The sequence below is a fragment of the Podarcis raffonei genome, chromosome Z, assembly GCF_027172205.1.
Source record: "Podarcis raffonei isolate rPodRaf1 chromosome Z, rPodRaf1.pri, whole genome shotgun sequence".
NCBI classification, from domain to species: Eukaryota; Metazoa; Chordata; class Lepidosauria; order Squamata; family Lacertidae; genus Podarcis; species Podarcis raffonei.
Genome location: NC_070621.1, coordinates 40,477,706 through 40,495,124, shown reverse-complemented (window position 1 = coordinate 40,495,124; position 17,419 = coordinate 40,477,706). Strand labels below are relative to the sequence as shown.

The window sequence follows — 17,419 nt, the reverse complement described above, 5'->3', positions numbered from 1 at the left end:
ACCTTGGTTTCCTACCTTGAAGCCTACGTTGTATAATCTTGATAGCCATCGTGGAGTGTATTAATCGGTGATCTGTCCAGCAGTTGTCAGCACTCATCACAGCTCTGGTAAGGAGCACATAACAGCGATCTTCTACTCGGACAATTACATAGTCTAAGAGGTGCCAGTGGTTTGACTGAGGGTGCCTCCATGATGTTTTAAATTTTGTTGTTGTTGAAAGAGTGTGTTGGTAATAACAAGGTTGTGTGCTGCACATATAGTCAAAAGTAAGATTCTGTTCTGGTTGCTGTTGCCAGTTCCTTCTTTCCCAATAGTCCAAGGCTACAGATCGAAATCTCGCCCAACTTTTGCATTAAAATCACCCAGGAGAATAACTTTATCCTCCTTAGGTGTCTCTGAGAGGATGGTATCCAGCTGAGAGTAAAAAAAATTCTTTAATGCCTTCATTGGCATCCAGTGTTGGTGCATAAGCACTTAGAATCATAGTCTGATGGTTTATGGTGAGTTTTATTTGAAGGGTTGAAAGTTGCTCATTAATGCTGATAGGGACTTCTGACAAGAGCTTCACAAGCTCTTTTTTGATAGGAAAGCCTGCTCCATGTATTCAGTGTTCCTGTTCAGGTAGACCTTTCCAGAAGAAGTGTAGCCTCCTTTCCGTCCTTCAATTGTTCCTCACCAGCTCTTCGAGTTTCTTGAAGCACTGCAATATTGATGTTAAAACGTCACAGCTCTCTTGCAATGATGGCAGTTCAGCATTCAGAATGCTCATCATCTGTGTTATCCAACAAAGTCCATATATCCCATGTTCCAAAGATCAATTGTCTTTTATGACCCCTGGGTGACCCCACTGTGCAAGGTAATCCAGTCAGGGAAATAGGGACGCAGACTATGTTTAGGGCACTTTTTCTAGCCCCTCCCTCTTTTTGGGATGAGCAGACAGAGTGGATCCTAAATAGGACTGCTCAGTCATGGATACAGCTGCCGAGCTGCTCAACTGCCTCATTCCTTGAGTCAGAGTGACTGAATCTGTATCCTCTGCCCATGTACTGGTTCATGACTAGGGGCTTCCAGATTTCACAGTCCTGCCCCTGTTACCATTTGCCGATCACCATGGGACTTTTGGGGTTTGGGTTTGGGATGGTTTTTTGGAAGACACCTGTGCATGAATTTGTTTTATGTGTCTAGATCAGTGCACGCTGACCAACGTACAGTCTTCGCAGTAAGGCTCTATTGCGATGGCTACTCACGGTAGATTCTTATCTGCTGCAGCCTTCATCTGCCTTCACAGCCGTTGTATCTTCCGCCTGTTCTGCCGTTGAGGACTTCTTGGATCATTCTTGGTCTAGTTCCTCCCTTTTGACCTTACCGCCTTTGGTGACCCTGCTGGGAGTATGAGACTCCCGATGGCTTTGCTCACAAGGGTCTTAGGAATGTGGAAGCCCACTCACCACAAGGTGATGATCCAGCGAGTCACGCAATAGGACTCCCTGCTGCCGACACCATCTTGCCCAGGAAGTGACCTGGGGACTTGTAAAGTTAAAGTAGTATTGGAGTTACAAGAGACTGTGGAAATAACACGCACTACCACAATTTCTCTCTCTCTGAGGAATTGACTCTGTCTTAAAAGGGAAAAGAGATGTGGGTAGGGAGGAATATTAGAAATACCCAGAAAGAAGGAGAATACATCTACATTCTCTTAACTATTGGAAGGTCCACACTTATTTCCTAGTGGGCAAGCATTCCAAGGGCTGCTCACCAGTTGAGCCTCTCCCAGAAAACAATAGAGAACACTTGCAGATTCTACTGAGAAAGCAGGGTATGAATCCCAGAACTGTGCTAACTGCAAGCGAAGAAAGTACATTAGCAATACAAACAAACGGCAGCCATTTCTATTGACACCATCAATATACAGGTGGGAATTAAATGACAATAGGTAATTACAATTAAATGACAATAGGTGATTTAAAGGATACTTCTGCTTTTTGTGTTTTTTTCTGTTATTGAATCAAGTTCTTTTTTATATATATGTTAGGACCCGTTGCCTAATCTGAAGTGATTAATAAATGGCTTGCATTGTCAACTTGTAGGCAGCTCATACACATGTGGATTGACTGGATGTGCATAAATCAACAGTTTCCACGAGTAAAAGCCAAAGCCTAGCTAGGGGCAAGCTGCTTTCTAGGCTGTCTTTATCAAGATTGACAAATGCAGGCCAGGGCATTAGCATAGGTATCTAGCATTTGAAGTGGCTCCTGGGACACCCAGATAGCACTTTGCAGACTTGGTAAGTAAATCTTTATTTTTGCCTCTGCTGAGATTACCTGCAAGGTATGTTTTTAAAGAATGTCGGAAGCATTTTACATGCAAGTTGTGTTTTGACTATGCATCATAAAGTGAAGTATGCCCAGCTACCTCCAGTCATTCAGTGGCTGCCTGGAATAAGCTTCTGTTTCTCAGGACATTTGATCAACTTGCTTTTCTTTCTCAGTACAGTACTGGTGAGTTTAACACCAGCACTCTTGACTGGAGTGGGACTTGTATTTGTAGTAGGTAGTCAGGTGTAGCAGCAGCATAATTTTTTTTATAGCCAAAGTGAACGAGTATTTAAATGCTGATTTTTATTTAGAGTATGTGGGCTTTGAGGGTAGAGGTGCTGTCTGATTATGCCTTCCCTTCACCCCCGACCCGAAAAAACAACAACCTGGTGCTTGCTGTACTCGGAAGTAAGCTTCAAAGAGACTCCTTCCCAAGTACAGAGCATGCATAGGAGTTCGCAGCATTCTCCTTTTTATGTTTACACGGAAGCCCCATTCTTTAGTAAGACTCGGACTTTCCCTGGGTTCTGGGGCACACGTGGCTTGAGAGCTTGCGATGATGCTCTGATGTCTCTCAGCCACGTGGGCGGCGGCTTTCTAGGACTTGGCTCTGTGGTTGCTGAACCTTAGCCATCCATCCATCCATCCCTTAATTCTTTTTATTCATGACTTTAATTACTTTTAATTAATGAAATTTCGGCTTTTGGAGTGTTCGAGATGACCGCATTCTGGCAGCTCCATTTTTAAAAAAAAAAAATAAATAATAGTAATAATAATAATAATAATAATAATAATAATAATAAAAAAAAAAAAATTAACCACCCAATCGATCAATTAATTTTTTATTTTCTTTAAAAAAGATTTGGAGCCGCGCAGAATGCGGACCTCGTCCCAAAAGCCGAAAGTTGCCGAAGAGCTTTCGGGGTTCATTTCTGGATTTCCTTTCTTTCGCCGGAATTTCCCGACAGCAGCCGAGCGCGCTCTCCTTAAGGCTCTCCCTTCGAACGCGCCCTTTCCCGACGTTGCCGTGCGCGCTCGGGCGAAGTCGCCGTAGCCTTCCGAGCGTGCGCGCGTGTTCGCCTCCCGATTCTTGAAACCGGGAGGCGGGGCGGGGAGAGGAAGCGGCGCTGGCGCTACGGAGAGCCCGCAACAGCGGCCCCTGGCGGCGGCGCGGCTAACGGGGAGGCGTCTTGGACGTCTGCGGACGGCGAGTTTTCGCGTGCGCCTGTCTTCGGGGCTGGCGGCTTTGGGCGACGGTGCAAGGAGCGCGGCGGAGGTATCGGGCCCGTATATTCTTTCTCCCTCTCTCTCCTACCTCCCCAACCCCCACTTACGCGGGGTGCGCGCGGGGTCCCAGGGAAGGTTAAGCGCCGGGTGAGGCCGGCAGGAAAAGAAGGCGGCGCGCTCTCCTTTGTGCAAGCCGGTGCCGCCTTGCGCGTGCTTCCCCCACCGCCCCCAGCATGCTACGGGGAGGCGGCTCAGCGGCTTCCCCCATTAGCTCAGCTGGAGAAAGAGGGTGGGGGGAGAAGGAGCCGCGGGGAGAGGAAGCAGCCCCCTGGGGTGTCCCCTGGGGTGTCCTAGAGAGTCGCTTCCCCTCCCCCGTTATTTTTTGCGCGCCCCCCCACCCACTCCACCAACTTGTGCTGAACCCTCAAGTGTGTTGGTTTGCCCCTACTGGGATTCTTCCGTTCCTTTCAGGGATAGAACAACCCCCCCGCCGCCGATTTATTTTCTTTTTGGAAGCAAAGGGTAAATAACAAATAAGAGGACAGCCCCCATTGATCAGGGCTTGTTCATACTTCCGTTTGCATCTCCCTGTCCCCCCCACCCCCCTGCCCGCCAGGGAAACATGGTTTTGTGCTGAATCGGGGCAAACAACAATTGAGTTTTCTGCAGATTGCCTTTTGTTCCAATTCAGTGGGGGGAAGTGGCTGGTTAAAAGGCTTATCCCTAATTCCTCTTGTAAAGACGATTCGGGTTTTCCCTGGATGGCCATCTATCGCTCAAGAGCAGGTTTGCCCTAGGAATGGAGAGGGACAAAGGGGAAACCACTCAGACATATGCCTAGAATGTGGAAAAGCACTTGGACCCATGCTTTCTAGGTAGAAGTGTGGACGAGCCCCCTGGTCCAGCTATGCTTGGGGGGACAAGGGCCTAGAGGGTATACTTGAGCTGTACAGTAGATGCTTAGTGTAGGGGGACTTGCAGTGTGAGTTGCTCTGCCATGACCCCACCCCACCCCCTGCTTTCCCCAGTAGAAGAGCTGCAACTCAAGGGGTAGAGGACCTCCTTGGCGTGCAGAAGTCCCGGGTTCAATCCCCAGCACCTCCAGGTAGGACTGTCTGAAATCCTGGAAAGCCCCTGCCAGCCAGTGTATACGTTACTGGGCTAGATAGACTCATAAATCTGATTTGGTATAATGCAGCATCCCATGTTCCTAAGGTGCTACAGCACATCCCCTTCCTGAGGTTGCTGTTTGCTTCTTCCCTCCCTGGTGCTCATTGTTTCTTTTCCTCCCAAGTGTTCCCTCCCCCCCCCCATCTCTGCTTCTGCTCTTTTTCCACCTAGCATCTTCCTCTTGCAGTTGCATCTAACCCCTCACTCACTCCCCCCCCCACAAATGGCACCTTAAAGCCTCTTCCATTTCACACACTTACAATTTGAATACCATCATTTACACTTGAAAGTGTTACACAGCAGCCACCCAGAAGTTCTCCTTGCTGCTGCTGCTGCTGCTGTTTGCAGTGGTTCCATCAGCCTTCAGTTTGGGCATGTATAAAGCAAAATCGCAAAAGAACTGCATGCACTAGCTGATTGTCTCTGGACACAGTGTGAAGCTGAGTGGACTTGAGCATAGAATATGTGTATGTAGCAATCAAAGATTTCCCAAGGTTTTTGCTTTTCCTATAGAAACTTGTTGCTCCAGTTTGACAAATATATTCTGCATGATAATCCTCTATGCTTCACTCCTAAGAGTTGATGCTTTGTTTACAGGTTCTGTTTCTCCAGCTTTGACTGCAGCTGAAACTTTCCCCAGCTGTGGTTAGGGTTAGGGTGCTGTTTCAATTAGGGTAGGAGTAACTGAGCCAACTTGGCAAAGTGAGCTTGATTTCCAGGTGATGTAGCCCTGAATTGAGTCTCCAAGGGGGAACCTCAAAACTCTGTTCTGCCCTTCCCTCTGCAGCCAATGGAAGCTTCAGTCTGGTTATCCCTTTTTACATGTGCAGCACAGGGTGAGAGGGAGCTGGTCTACAGCTCTCTTTGCCATTGATGGTGGTAGTGGCTGTGGTGGAGATAGATTTAGTCCTGAAAGTGGGCCTTTCCCAGGCTTCATGCTCTCACATGCTCTCCTCCCACATATCCAGTCTATAATCCCTTTAAGTAGTTTTTAATATATATATTATATATATCCAAGGATATGTCTCAGCATGCCTATACTATTTAATCAAGCTGGCTTCTCAGTCTGTAGGATCTTACAAGCACTGAATTTCTGACTTCGTTCTCACTCTCTTTCGTACAGGAAAGGAGCTGTCTGCACTTTAATTATTCTAATATACAACGTTGTCTCACTGGGCCCATCCTAGAAAGCACAGGTCCAAGCAGTTTCAGCTATAGATCGGAACAAATGGCAGGTAACATATGAGGAAAAGCCAAATTGTCATTTGTTCTGACTGGTCGCTAAAGAGCAGTTTTTCCCCAGGGTAAAAGCAGCTGCACAAGAAGAAGGTTGGATAAGCTCTTTGCTCTAAGGATGCAATAGGGAACTGGGCTCCCATGTCTTTAACAGTTGCCCAAGACTGAGTATTACAACAGCTGCAACTTTGCTCTCCAGTTATGGGAAAGGTGCAATTGTTAAGATGCTCCTTTCACGTTGTACTTAAAGGCTTGGGAGCTCAGTGACTTGTTTGCTCTGACAACCTGACTAACAATACATGTGTAAGGTAGTAGCCCTCGGTTGTGTAACAATATATAAATGCCCTCTTGCATTTTCTTTGCTTCAGTTAACAGTATTCTTTAAAAATATTTTTAGTTTTCCTCTTAATTAGGAGAATGAGAGATGCATTTATCCCCAAAGAGGCTGATATAATATAACCAGTCTTCTTTATGTATTGGATTTGCACAGGCGTTTGGCATTTGAGGTTTGTAAATATTTATCATTTTTCTGCAAAACAGTTCTAGGAAAAGCGTTGTCACTGACAGCGTTGCTTAGATATTTTTCAAAGCTGCTTTTCCGTCAACCAAGAGGCTTCAGCCTTATAACATTTGGCTTTATTTGAAGGGAAACAGTATTTAGTTTGGGACATTAATAAATTATTTGGTTTTTTAAGCACAGCTTTTCTATCTGATAGTATCTGGAACTGAACCCAGTCTTTGTACACACACTCTCTTAGATGATTCCCCCCTCAGTAACACATGCAACTTTAAACACATTATGCAAAAATAAGGGCCATTATTGTTAAGAGAATTTACTTTTAAAATAAGTACAGTCATACCTCAGGTTGAATATGCTTCAGGATGAGCGCTTTCGGGTTGCGCTCTGCGGCGACCCGGAAGTAATGGAGCACTTTACTTCCGGGTTTCACCGCTCACGCATGTGCAGACGATCAAAATGATGTCATGCACATGTGTGGAAGTGGCGAATTGTGGCACGCGCAGACGCGGGTTGCATTCGCTTCAGGATGCGAATGGGGCTCTGGAACGGATCCCGTTCGCATCCTGAGGTACCACTGTAGTTTAAGATCGTAGCCCAGGTTATTGGGAAATGTAGTAGTAAATATTCTTAATGCTTTCCGTTTTGAGGAACTCTGAGTTGTTCCTTAATACATGGCTTCCAAGCAAGATAATCTCAAATTCATTAACATTCCAACTTAAAAGCTTTCATTCTGGTTCAAGATGCTGCTACTGAACATTCAAGATGATATTTGGGGCGCAGAGTATAAGCATCTCCTTCTGTTGCAGATACATATGAACACACTTCTCTTTCTCATTGTAGGAATGGAGACCAGGAAGCTAATCACTGCAACAGACAACCAGTACTCTGGCATGTTGTTAAAGGCTTTGGATGAACAGCGAGGACATGGACTTTTCTGTGATGTTACCATCATTGTAGAGGACCGGAAATTTCGAGCCCACAGAAATGTCCTCTCAGCCTCCAGCACTTACTTCCACCAGCTTTTCGCGCTTGCAGGTCAAGTGGTTGAACTGAACTTCATCAGAGCAGAGATTTTTGCAGAAATTCTCAATTACATTTACAGCTCCAAAATAGTCCGGGTAAGATCGGACTTGCTCGATGAGTTAATTAAATCAGGGCAGTTGCTGGGAGTTAAATTCCTTGCTGATTTGGGTGGGCCTTTGCAGCAGGTGAAAAGTATGTCAGGAAGTGTCAAGCCTGGCGCTTCAGAATGGCCCAGCTCTGAAACTAATGGCCTCGAAGTACAGAAACCTCCAACACCAGCTGGGGGCCAAAATCTAATTGATGAGAAGCCCGCCGTAACGGTTTCATTGCATGGGGAAGCGTGTGATTCTGCAAAGATTACCATTAGTGATTCTGACGATGACGACGTCATTTTCTGCTCCGAGCTTGTGCCTCCAAAGGACTGTCCCCTGGAGCCTACTGTAGTAGCACAGAGCCAGCCTTGCCTAAATCCTGTGGGAGTCCCTGACCAAATAAATTGTACCAGCAGTTCCCCGCCTCAGTCAGCGACAGTGACAGCTCCGAGGCTTGACTCATGCCCTGGCCAGTCAAATCCAACTGAAAACCAAGTACCTGCTGAGCCATTTGTCCCCTCGCTTCCAAAACCTGCGGCTTCAAATATGCTTGTGTTAAACAGGCCGCAGATTGGAGCTTTGCCGAATGCTGGCTCATCGCATGAAATAGAGGTATCTCCTATCCCCGAAGAGAATCAGCAGCCATCTATTAACGACTCCTTAACTGACATGGAGACCAATGCCATTGATGAAGAAGAGGATGAGGATGAGGATGTTGAAGATGACGACATCCTCGGTTCGTCCAGCCCAGGGTCAGCAAGCAGCAGTTCTTTGGTCCAGCAGCCCACCACCCCTAAACCTGCCACTGCACCTGATGCCACAGGAGTACAGAAGAAGCACAGTCCTAGCTTTCCCCAAAAAGCAGTCTCCCAACCCAGAAAGTTCAAAAAGGAAGTTTCTGATGTTCTTCCTGGGAGCAACAAGGAAGCTCCAGCGGGCTCTGTGCCAAAGCACGTGACGGAAGGCCAGAAGACCATCACTTTAGATAAAGCTACTGAGATAGAAGGCTTGTCGACAGGTTGCAAGGTTTATGCAAACATCGGTGAAGATACCTATGACATCGTAATTCCTGTGAAAGATGAAGCTGATGGAGAAGTGCAGTTGGATGACATGCCCAGAACATCGGGGGACGATTCTACAAACAGGAAGCGCCTCAAAGTGAAGCATGATGATCACTACGAGCTCATAATGGATGGCAAGGTCTACTACATCTGCATTGTGTGCAGGAGGTCTTACGTTTGTCTTACAAGTTTGCGGAGACACTTCAATGTGCATTCTTGGGAGAAGAAGTATCCATGTCGCTATTGCGAGAAGGTTTTTCCTCTTGCAGAGTACCGCACCAAGCATGAGATTCACCACACCGGGGAGCGGCGGTACCAGTGCTTGGCATGTGGCCAGTGTTTCATCAACTATCAGGTCATGGCCACGCATGTAAGATCGGTTCATAGCCAGGATCCTTCTGGCGAGTCCAAGCTATATCGCTTGCACCCCTGCCAGTCTCTGCAGATCAGAAATTATGCATATATTTCAGGAAGTTCCAGCAATATACCTATGGTAAATGACAATGCTCTTGTTTATCCTGTTGACCCTGCAAAAGAAGCCCCTCAAGAACCAGCCCCTAACCCTTCAGCAAAGCCAATGACCTGGGATGATATCTTTGTTCCGCAGGGAAATGAATCACTATTCAAACAAAATCCATCGGATGGCAGTACTGAATTTGAGTTTGTTATACCGGAATCTTACTGAATCTTCTCTCTGATCGAAATAGAAATATATATATATATATAAATAGATAGATATATATATATAAAGAAAAACTTCTTTAAATGGGCTGCTTGAAAAAAAGTTGTAGGACATCTCATGTTATATAACAAGTCAGTGTGTTAACTCCTAGCCAACAAAATGTAGTATGTTAAGACTAGAATGCCTATAAGTTTCAGAGATGCTTGTGAAAGAAAATTGGTCAGGGAAAGAAAAACGCTTCACTCGAATATGGGAAAAGGCACTTGAGAAGCTAGGTGTTAAATGTGTTTGGTTCATTATCATGGATCGAAATCTGGTGAAATAATTGTTTGAAAAGGTGTGGCTTCTTTACAATAAAGGTAACTCACAACTTATGCATTTATAACCCATGCGCATTCAGCTTCATGTGTTTGGCAAAAAAAAATTTTTTTTTAATTAAAAAGGGGGCAGATGTCCAGGAAAAAGGACTGTGACAATCCCTCCTGCCATTGAACCCAGTGTGTTTTGACCAAACATGACTTTGGCATTAGGTGCAATCCCTGGAACATAACCCCCACGTAAGTTGAGAGTCTTTTGTAATGAGAAATGACCCCGATAACTTGTAGAATAATGGGAACATTTCTTGCCTCTTTAACCACTTATTATGTAATCCCTTCTTTCATGCTAGCAATTTAAAACTGATTTTTTTTTTAATTGTTTGAGACTACGTAAAGGCAGTCTGGATAGGTTTCCTGATTATAGCTTAGTTCTTATTTTATAGTAGAAATCATTGCACTCCTTTTAACTTAATGGAAAATACAGTGTTGTTGCGGGAGGGTATGTGAAGGTCCAATCATCCTGTCCATAAATCAAATTATTTTCTACGTGGCATCCTAAATCTGTTCTGTTCCAAAATAACCATTCTGCCTTCACAAAAATTGCTCATAATGTAAGCTGGTTATCTTGGAGGAGAAAAGATGCTATTTGTTCGAAGAAGCCTGAACAAGTTTTATTTATATTTGGTAATTAAAAAGACGCAGTGGCTGGACCATTGTGTTCTATCCTTCAACACAGGAGGGGCTTTGTCAGCAAAATTGTCCAATGACATTGCCCTTCTTCAGTCTGCCCACATTTTCTACCCTCCAATATCAAGGAATTATGTCAGACCCTCCTTTTGCTGAAATCATGTTGGTGGTTTGGATTAAGCTGCCGTTTTCCATTTAGCTTACTGCCATGGGAAAAGGTGGTGACAGATATAACTGTATAGGTGGGTTTTTGTTTTTGTTTTGTGCTGAAGGGTGTGGAAGCTGTTTCCCAAAGTTACGCTTCAACTTACATTTAATTAGCGTGCATTCAACTTCATGTGCTTGGCAAAACGTTTTTTTAAAGGGGGCAGAAAGGAGGAGAGTGTTCAGGGGTAAACAAGGCTGGCAATTACAGCTGCTATTGCACCCAATGTGCTTTGACTCTCCCCAGAACATAACCCCCGTGTCAGTTGCGGGCTTACTGTCATTTCCCCCCTAATTGAACTTATTTATAGTTTTTCATGAACTTAGTTTGACTTCATTTCAAGGTAACTGTCAGGTTAGTTAGGAGTTCTGATAAGGATTTAACATCTCACATACGTTCACTGGCAGGGGTGTGTCAGGTCTCAGACATTGTGCCTGTTTACTCCCCCCTCTTGCACAATGTTACACATTTTTTAAAAATGCTGTGGTTATAGTAAAAGTCCATCTTTAGGGGGGGAGCTTGTCCCAAGTAAACTGGGTCAGCAGTCAATGTAGTCTGTTGCTTTACACTGAACGACGTCCTAAATTTTTGTAAATTACGCGGGGTTGTAGGGGGTGTGTGGAGACGTTATAGAAGACGGGAAAGGATTGTGATGAATAGAAGTAGCTAGAAATCAGTGGTATGTCGTTAAAATCTCTTCTTCCCACCACTTTAGAATTCCCTCTCCCCATGTTTTGTGAAATAAACATTTCATTTTAAACGCAACCACCTCTGGACCTTAATTTTAAGAACATAAGAATAGCCTGCTAGATTGTGCCAATGGCCCATCTAGTCCTGCGGCCTGTGGCCAACCAGGTGCCTGCGGGAAACCAGAAAGCAAAACATGAGCACAAGAGCACTCTTCCCTTCTATGGTTTCCAGCACAGCTATTTGGAACCGTTGCTGCCTCCAACTGTGGAAGTAGAGCATATAGCCATCATGGCAAGTAGCCATTGATAGCCCTCTCCTTTAGGTACTTGTCTAATACTCTTTGCCATCCAAGTTGTTGGCCATCACTGCTTCCTGGGGAAACTAGTTCCATAGTTTGACTATGTGCTGCATGAATAAATATTGAATCTTCCAACGTTCAGCTTCATTGGATGTCCATGAGGGGGGAGAATTTTTTAAAAATCCACTTCTTTCACTATTTTATAAACTTTTATCATCTTGCCTCTTCCTAGCCTTTTCTCTAAACTAAAAAGTCTGTAATCTTTCCTCTAAGGAGCGTCACCCCCCATTTTCATGGCTGTTGCACCACTGGTTTGACGTCTTAACCAAGCCCTCTGCCATGACCCCCCAAGGTCTTGCTCCTGGTCCTTCACCTTTAGATTTTAATCCCTTGATTAAAAAATATATATCTACTTTTCTGGCAAGAAAGTAAGGTCTGTTGAAATGTGATAAGCTATGACAAAAAGGATGTTGGAAATCTATGTTTGCAGTAATGGGCAAAGGTCCTTTGTTATCTAGACTGAGAATACATTTTGTTTATGGGGGAGGGATTAAAAAGAAAATATTTCCATAAATCATGTTTTAAAGTGAGTGGTTCATATTTAAATCTGTGATTTGTGGTGGTGATGATAAATTTTAATCACTAGTTGAAATTGGTGTGTTCCTTCTGGTGCAGGAGGCATGCTTCAAGTTTCTCTAAAATTTTAGGAGTGAACCAGATCCCTGTTAAAGAGAAAATATTAGTAGTTCTTAGCAAAAGAAAAGTTGCTTTGTGCTAAGTAAAAATTGCTCACTATTCCTTCAAATGATAGGTTTTGTGCATCTTATAGCAGATGCTGGTTAGGGAGTTAAACAACCTACACTTCCAGAGAATACTAGTGGCAGCGCAGAGGAAGGAGTACAGAAATAAACCATGATACATAGCTGAGAATAATAAAGGCCACAACTTTATTGATTGATTACAGCGAATAGGTTTAGTGTAGGCCTAGGGCATGAATCAAAAGACTGAACAGCCTGAGTGCTGGTGGATACTCGTACAACCAATAGGGGGTTGTCCAAGGTCAGGGTCCCCTATAGCATGTACAGCTTTGAAGCAAACATGGACAACCTGGTAGGGAGTGTTGTGACCCTTCAGCCCCCAAACTGGTCTTCTGGACAGGGAGCACCACCCTTTCAAGTTCCCTTAAGGGGAACTCCCCCTGAAATGGGTCCGGGTGCCCCTTCTCAGATTCCAGACCCAATGCCTTTGCTGCCACAAAAGGAAAGATGAGGGTGCCTCTCCTTTTAACACCCCCCTGCAACTATACCTGAGAAAGGGCGTCTTATTCCAGTCCCGGGTTGGGCAACAGATTCCTGCATTGCAGGGAGTTGGACTATATGATCCTCGTCCCTTCCAGCTCGCAGCTCTGTCCCTGTCCTACACTGCACCACTGCAGATCTAGGCTCCCTGGTAATTTCAGGAGAACAGGGACATAATTGCTGAAACTTTTTAAAACTTAAAGGGAGCGTATCCTACTCAGAGTAGGCTGATTGAAATTAAAGAACCCAAGTTGTTCACGTCCATTATTTTCAGTGGTTCTACTCTTGAGTATGACTTCATGTTGGATACAGCCCCAAATCATGCCTGTAGAAGGCGTCTTTTTCTTTTTTTCCTTTTGATTAAGTGTAAAAGAAAACTGGACAATAGGGTTCCAAGCTGTATGTTTTTGGTAGAAGAATCATACATGCAGGCATCTCAGGTTCCTTGCTTTTCCTAGGAAGAAAGTTTCAGTATCCAAAGTTGAAAAGTCCGTATAAAGTGTGTTTATATTTTTGAAATCCTCTGCTTTTAGTAATTATGGGTTGGAGATGACGCTGTACCCTTTCTGTACCTTCAGCCATTTTTGTGACACCCTATCGTTTCGATATTAAAGCACCTACCTGACTTTTGCTTTTTGTAGGGTTAAAAAGAAACACCTTTGGTTTCTATCCTCACTTATCACCTTTCTGTAAATATTAGCATGTTGACTGTGGGGAGGAAGGTTACTGTAACCTAAAAATGTGTTTGTACAGAAGAGCTAGATATTAACCAGAAACCCCATAGCAAATCTGAACTCAAGGTTAAAATAATAGTGGTTTATTGACACCATTCCAAACATGTCCTGCTTGGAACTAAGTGCCCTTGATTTTGGTTGAACTTGTTTCAGGCGAGTTCTGCTGCGTCCATCTTGCACGTTACCCAGAATAAGGTGGCACACTTCTGGAAGTACCACATCAGTCTGCATTTGTGTTTTTCGAGTGCTTTGCCCATTACCTTGCATACAGCAAGGGAGAACAGTTCAGCATATCCCTCTTCTTGCAAGTTTAATGCATGACACCTGACCATAGCTGCCAACCTTCCCTTATTCCCTTATTCCAGCGCTGCTTCCCGCTGCTATCCAGATTGTTAGATATCCTGTAGACTGTCCCCGGGACAGGTGAGGCTGCTGATCCCTTATTTTCAAGGCTGCTGATGCCTTATTTTCAAATCTGAAAGTTGACAGCTATGATCCCGGATTGTTAAGATATCCCGTAGACTGTCCCAGGGACAGGTGAGGCTGCTGATCCCTTATTTTCGAGGCTGCTAATCCCTTATTTTCAAATCTGAAAGTTGACAGCTATGCACCTGACCTATCTGCAGACTGAGGTGGTACAGTCTTTGATTCTGCCACCACCTTTCTGTATACAGTTGTACCTCGGTTTGCAAACTTAATCCGTTCTGGAAGTCCGTTCTTAAACAGAAACCATTTTTAAACTGTGGCATTCTTTCCCTAATGAGGCCTCCCACCGCTGGAACCCTTCCACCGTTCAGATTCTGTTCTTAGACCGAGGTATAGTTCGCAAACCAGGACACTACTTCCAGTTTTGCAGAGTTTGTAAGCCGAATAGTTTGTAAACAGGGCTGTTCTTAAGCCGAGGTACCACTGTAATGTATACAAACAACCCTTAAGTCCAAGTAAGTGGTATTGCGAGGGTGAGGTGGGTAGGAGAGTGTTAAGTTCTCCTTAATGATTTCTTTTCATAATCCATATCATGACATTCCAGTATAAAATTAAAACACATAAGGGGGGGAATATCAATGCATTGCGTATTTATTTCCTACTAAAGCATAGAACTTTTTTTAAGGGGTGTGGGCCGTGGCTTATTCCATACTGGTTTCTACTGAGCTTTATCCTTTTTAAAAAATAATATTGAATCAATAGAGTACTGTAATGTATATAATTTGTAGTTTTTTCCCTTAACATACTTTTTTGGGAATTGTGTTTTGCTTTTCATTAACCAATACTTGACCTTTAGTTCTTAGAGCTTTGTATGGCAAAAAAATAAAAAGCTATTAATTTTCCCAATGCGCAAACAGTTTATTATTGAGAGGAAAAAACAAAAACAGTTGTTTCTGGGATTGCTGTTCATGGATGGCTTTTGCTGCTGCCCAGTTTTTGAAAGTCAGATTTGGATTCCTTTGCAGGCATAAACTGAAGGAAAGAGGCGATTAATCTGAATAGGGACAATGACAAGTCTGTGGGGTCCAGTGTCAGGTCCAGAAGCAGTTTGTTCATGCTGGCCAAATGACATGGAAATCTGTCTGTGGACAAACGCCGGCTCCCTCGGCCTGAAAGCAAGATGAGCGCTACACCCAAGTCGCCTTTGACTGGACTTAACCATCCAGGGGTCCGTTACCTTTATTTACCAATGAAAAACCATTATTTTAGCTCATTTATATAGTATGTCTCAAAATCTAATTGGTTTTGCTGTTGTTGTTTTCAAAAAATATTATTTATTCAGACTAACCCTGCAGTTTAGCAAAACAACAACAGAAAGTATCCCAGAGCACTTTACATAAGCTTATCAAAAAAGGCTTGCATTCTAGAAGACATAAGGGGCGGGGGGGAAGGGGAGCCAACAAGCAGAATTCTTAAACAGGAATTATAAAAACCAGCTGGGATTAAAACAATTCAGGGAGAAAAGGCAATGGAATGGCTCTGCTTTGCATCTCTTTATTTGCTGTCGCCTGATGCCAAATGAGGAAGGGAAGCGTGGTAGAGCTGGTGTCCTACAGTGGAGGCAATCAAGTTACCCAGTGTGTCTTCTCCCTTGGGAGTAATTCTCAGAGCCCTACACCCAACTCAAGGCACAACCTACTTGTCCCTTATGACAATTGGTGACCCTGGGTCGAGCTGTACATCAAAAGATGGACCTATCAGTTCAGGAGAGTTAAACTGTGATGCAAACGGGACATTGGTACCAGCTACACACGAGAGAGGCTGCTTTTGTGCACATATTTTTGGCTGCATCGAGGTAAAAGAATGTGGAGTCATTTTGTTATTATTCCATTCATTTAGCTTGTGTTTTATATAGGTGATTGGTTTTAAAAACGTTTTTGTTTAGGAAGCACTTTCCATGTCAGCTCCTTTACTGTGGAACTTCAGAGCATCTACTGCAGACACACACACACCATTTTGCAGCAGATGGTGTGTTTTCAAGGGTTCACACAATTCACTGGCTAGGCCTTTATTGCCCATGTGAGCTGAGAAGGCACCCTGTAGCAGCACACCCAACATTTCCCCCAAATTTCCCTTGTTGAGAAAGTCCCTCAGCCCCTCTAGATTGGTGTCTTTTTGTGAATGTGTTCTGCAACATGTCTTTATGCAATATTAGTGCATTATTATTCTGCTGTACTAGTAGTTCTGTGATGCTTCCCCAATGTTATCTGGAGGGGGCACTCTTGCACTACAGCAGAACAACTAGGACAAAAATAAAATAAACCAGGACATCTGTAGTACGAAACGTGCATGTTCTGTTAACAGGGCTTGATGCTATGTTGCTACATGTCCACTTAGTGCATGTTCTGTATCTGTCCCCAGACTGTTGCAGGCTCGATCAGTATGGAAAGCACGACTGCGTATAACTGCCCCAATACCATTATGAGCAAAAATAATAAATAAGCTGCCCAGAGTTGTTCGTGACTGGACTTAACTGTCAGGGGTCCTTTACCTTTTTTTTTAGGAGCATAGAAAACTGCCTTGCTCCAAGTTGATGCATTTGCCCATCTAACCCAGTATCAAGCAGGCATTTTCCCTATCACCTGCTGCTACCTGATCTTTATTTAAACTCTAAGCCTGGGATCTGAATGCAGAGTGTGACCTACCACTCATTTATTGGCCCTCCATTTGTTTGCTAACTGTGAAAAGAAGCAGCGTACTTTTCATGTTCACCCTCAAATGCTTCTCTTTGTTACCAGTGCCTTAAATACAAGCAGCTCACCTCACCTCTCTCCTTCTCTGCCAACAACCCTTTCTTGCCTAAGTTCTTTTGGTCAAAAGCCTGTACTTAAGAATTCTTGCAGTTATTTACAGTGACCAAAATTCAGCTGCAGAAGCGGGATTATAATGGAAGCCATGTTTCTGTGCAAACACGGGGGGGGGGGGGGTGTCCCCAACATGGTGCCCCTCCATATATCATTAGACTACATCTCCCAGTAACCCCTCTGCATTGGCAATGCTGGCTGGGGCTGATAGGAGTTGTAGTCAAACAGCATTTGAAAGGCACCATGTCTCCTTAAACACTTTGTATAGCTGGGAGTGAAACCCTTTGTGCTGCCAGCAGATGAGAGTTCGGGGCCAGGCTGTTTAAGCATGCTGTTCCTTTTAAAAAGCATGCTAGGGTTTGCTGTTCCTACTTGTATTGTTCACCTACTGCCTCCCTTTATTCCTTGCCCAAGCCTCCACAGCTCCTTCAAGGCCCCCCACCCACCTATATACACAGCTCTTCTGCATCCTTCCAACCCTGCTTTATTCATACCTCTGCTGTTGTTTATAGCCACCATTCTAAAACCTGTCTTCTACCCTTCTCCACCTTGAATCGATGCAAATCCAATTTAG

At 44.2% G+C, this 17,419-nt stretch overlaps 1 protein-coding gene across 4 annotated transcripts in view; it reads left to right on the top strand.

The window, feature by feature from the left end:
• LOC128406848 (protein ATP1B4-like) overlaps positions 1–17,419 on the top strand; it is an 83,372-nt gene that overhangs the window by 8,520 nt on the left and 57,433 nt on the right. Inside the window, exons 1-2 of one of the 4 annotated variants that reach the window (XM_053374625.1) lie at positions 3,432–3,591; positions 7,309–9,382. The exons of 1 other annotated variant lie outside the window; for it this stretch is intronic. In XM_053374625.1, coding sequence (XP_053230600.1) covers positions 7,311–9,329 — 2,019 coding nt within the window. In that variant the 5' untranslated portion in view covers positions 3,432–3,591; positions 7,309–7,310 and the 3' untranslated portion in view covers positions 9,330–9,382. Of the gene's footprint in view, positions 1–3,431; positions 3,592–4,570; positions 4,648–7,308; positions 9,383–17,419 lie in introns of those variants that run through there. 2 more of the 4 variants (XM_053374626.1, XM_053374624.1) reach the window with 2 other exon arrangements.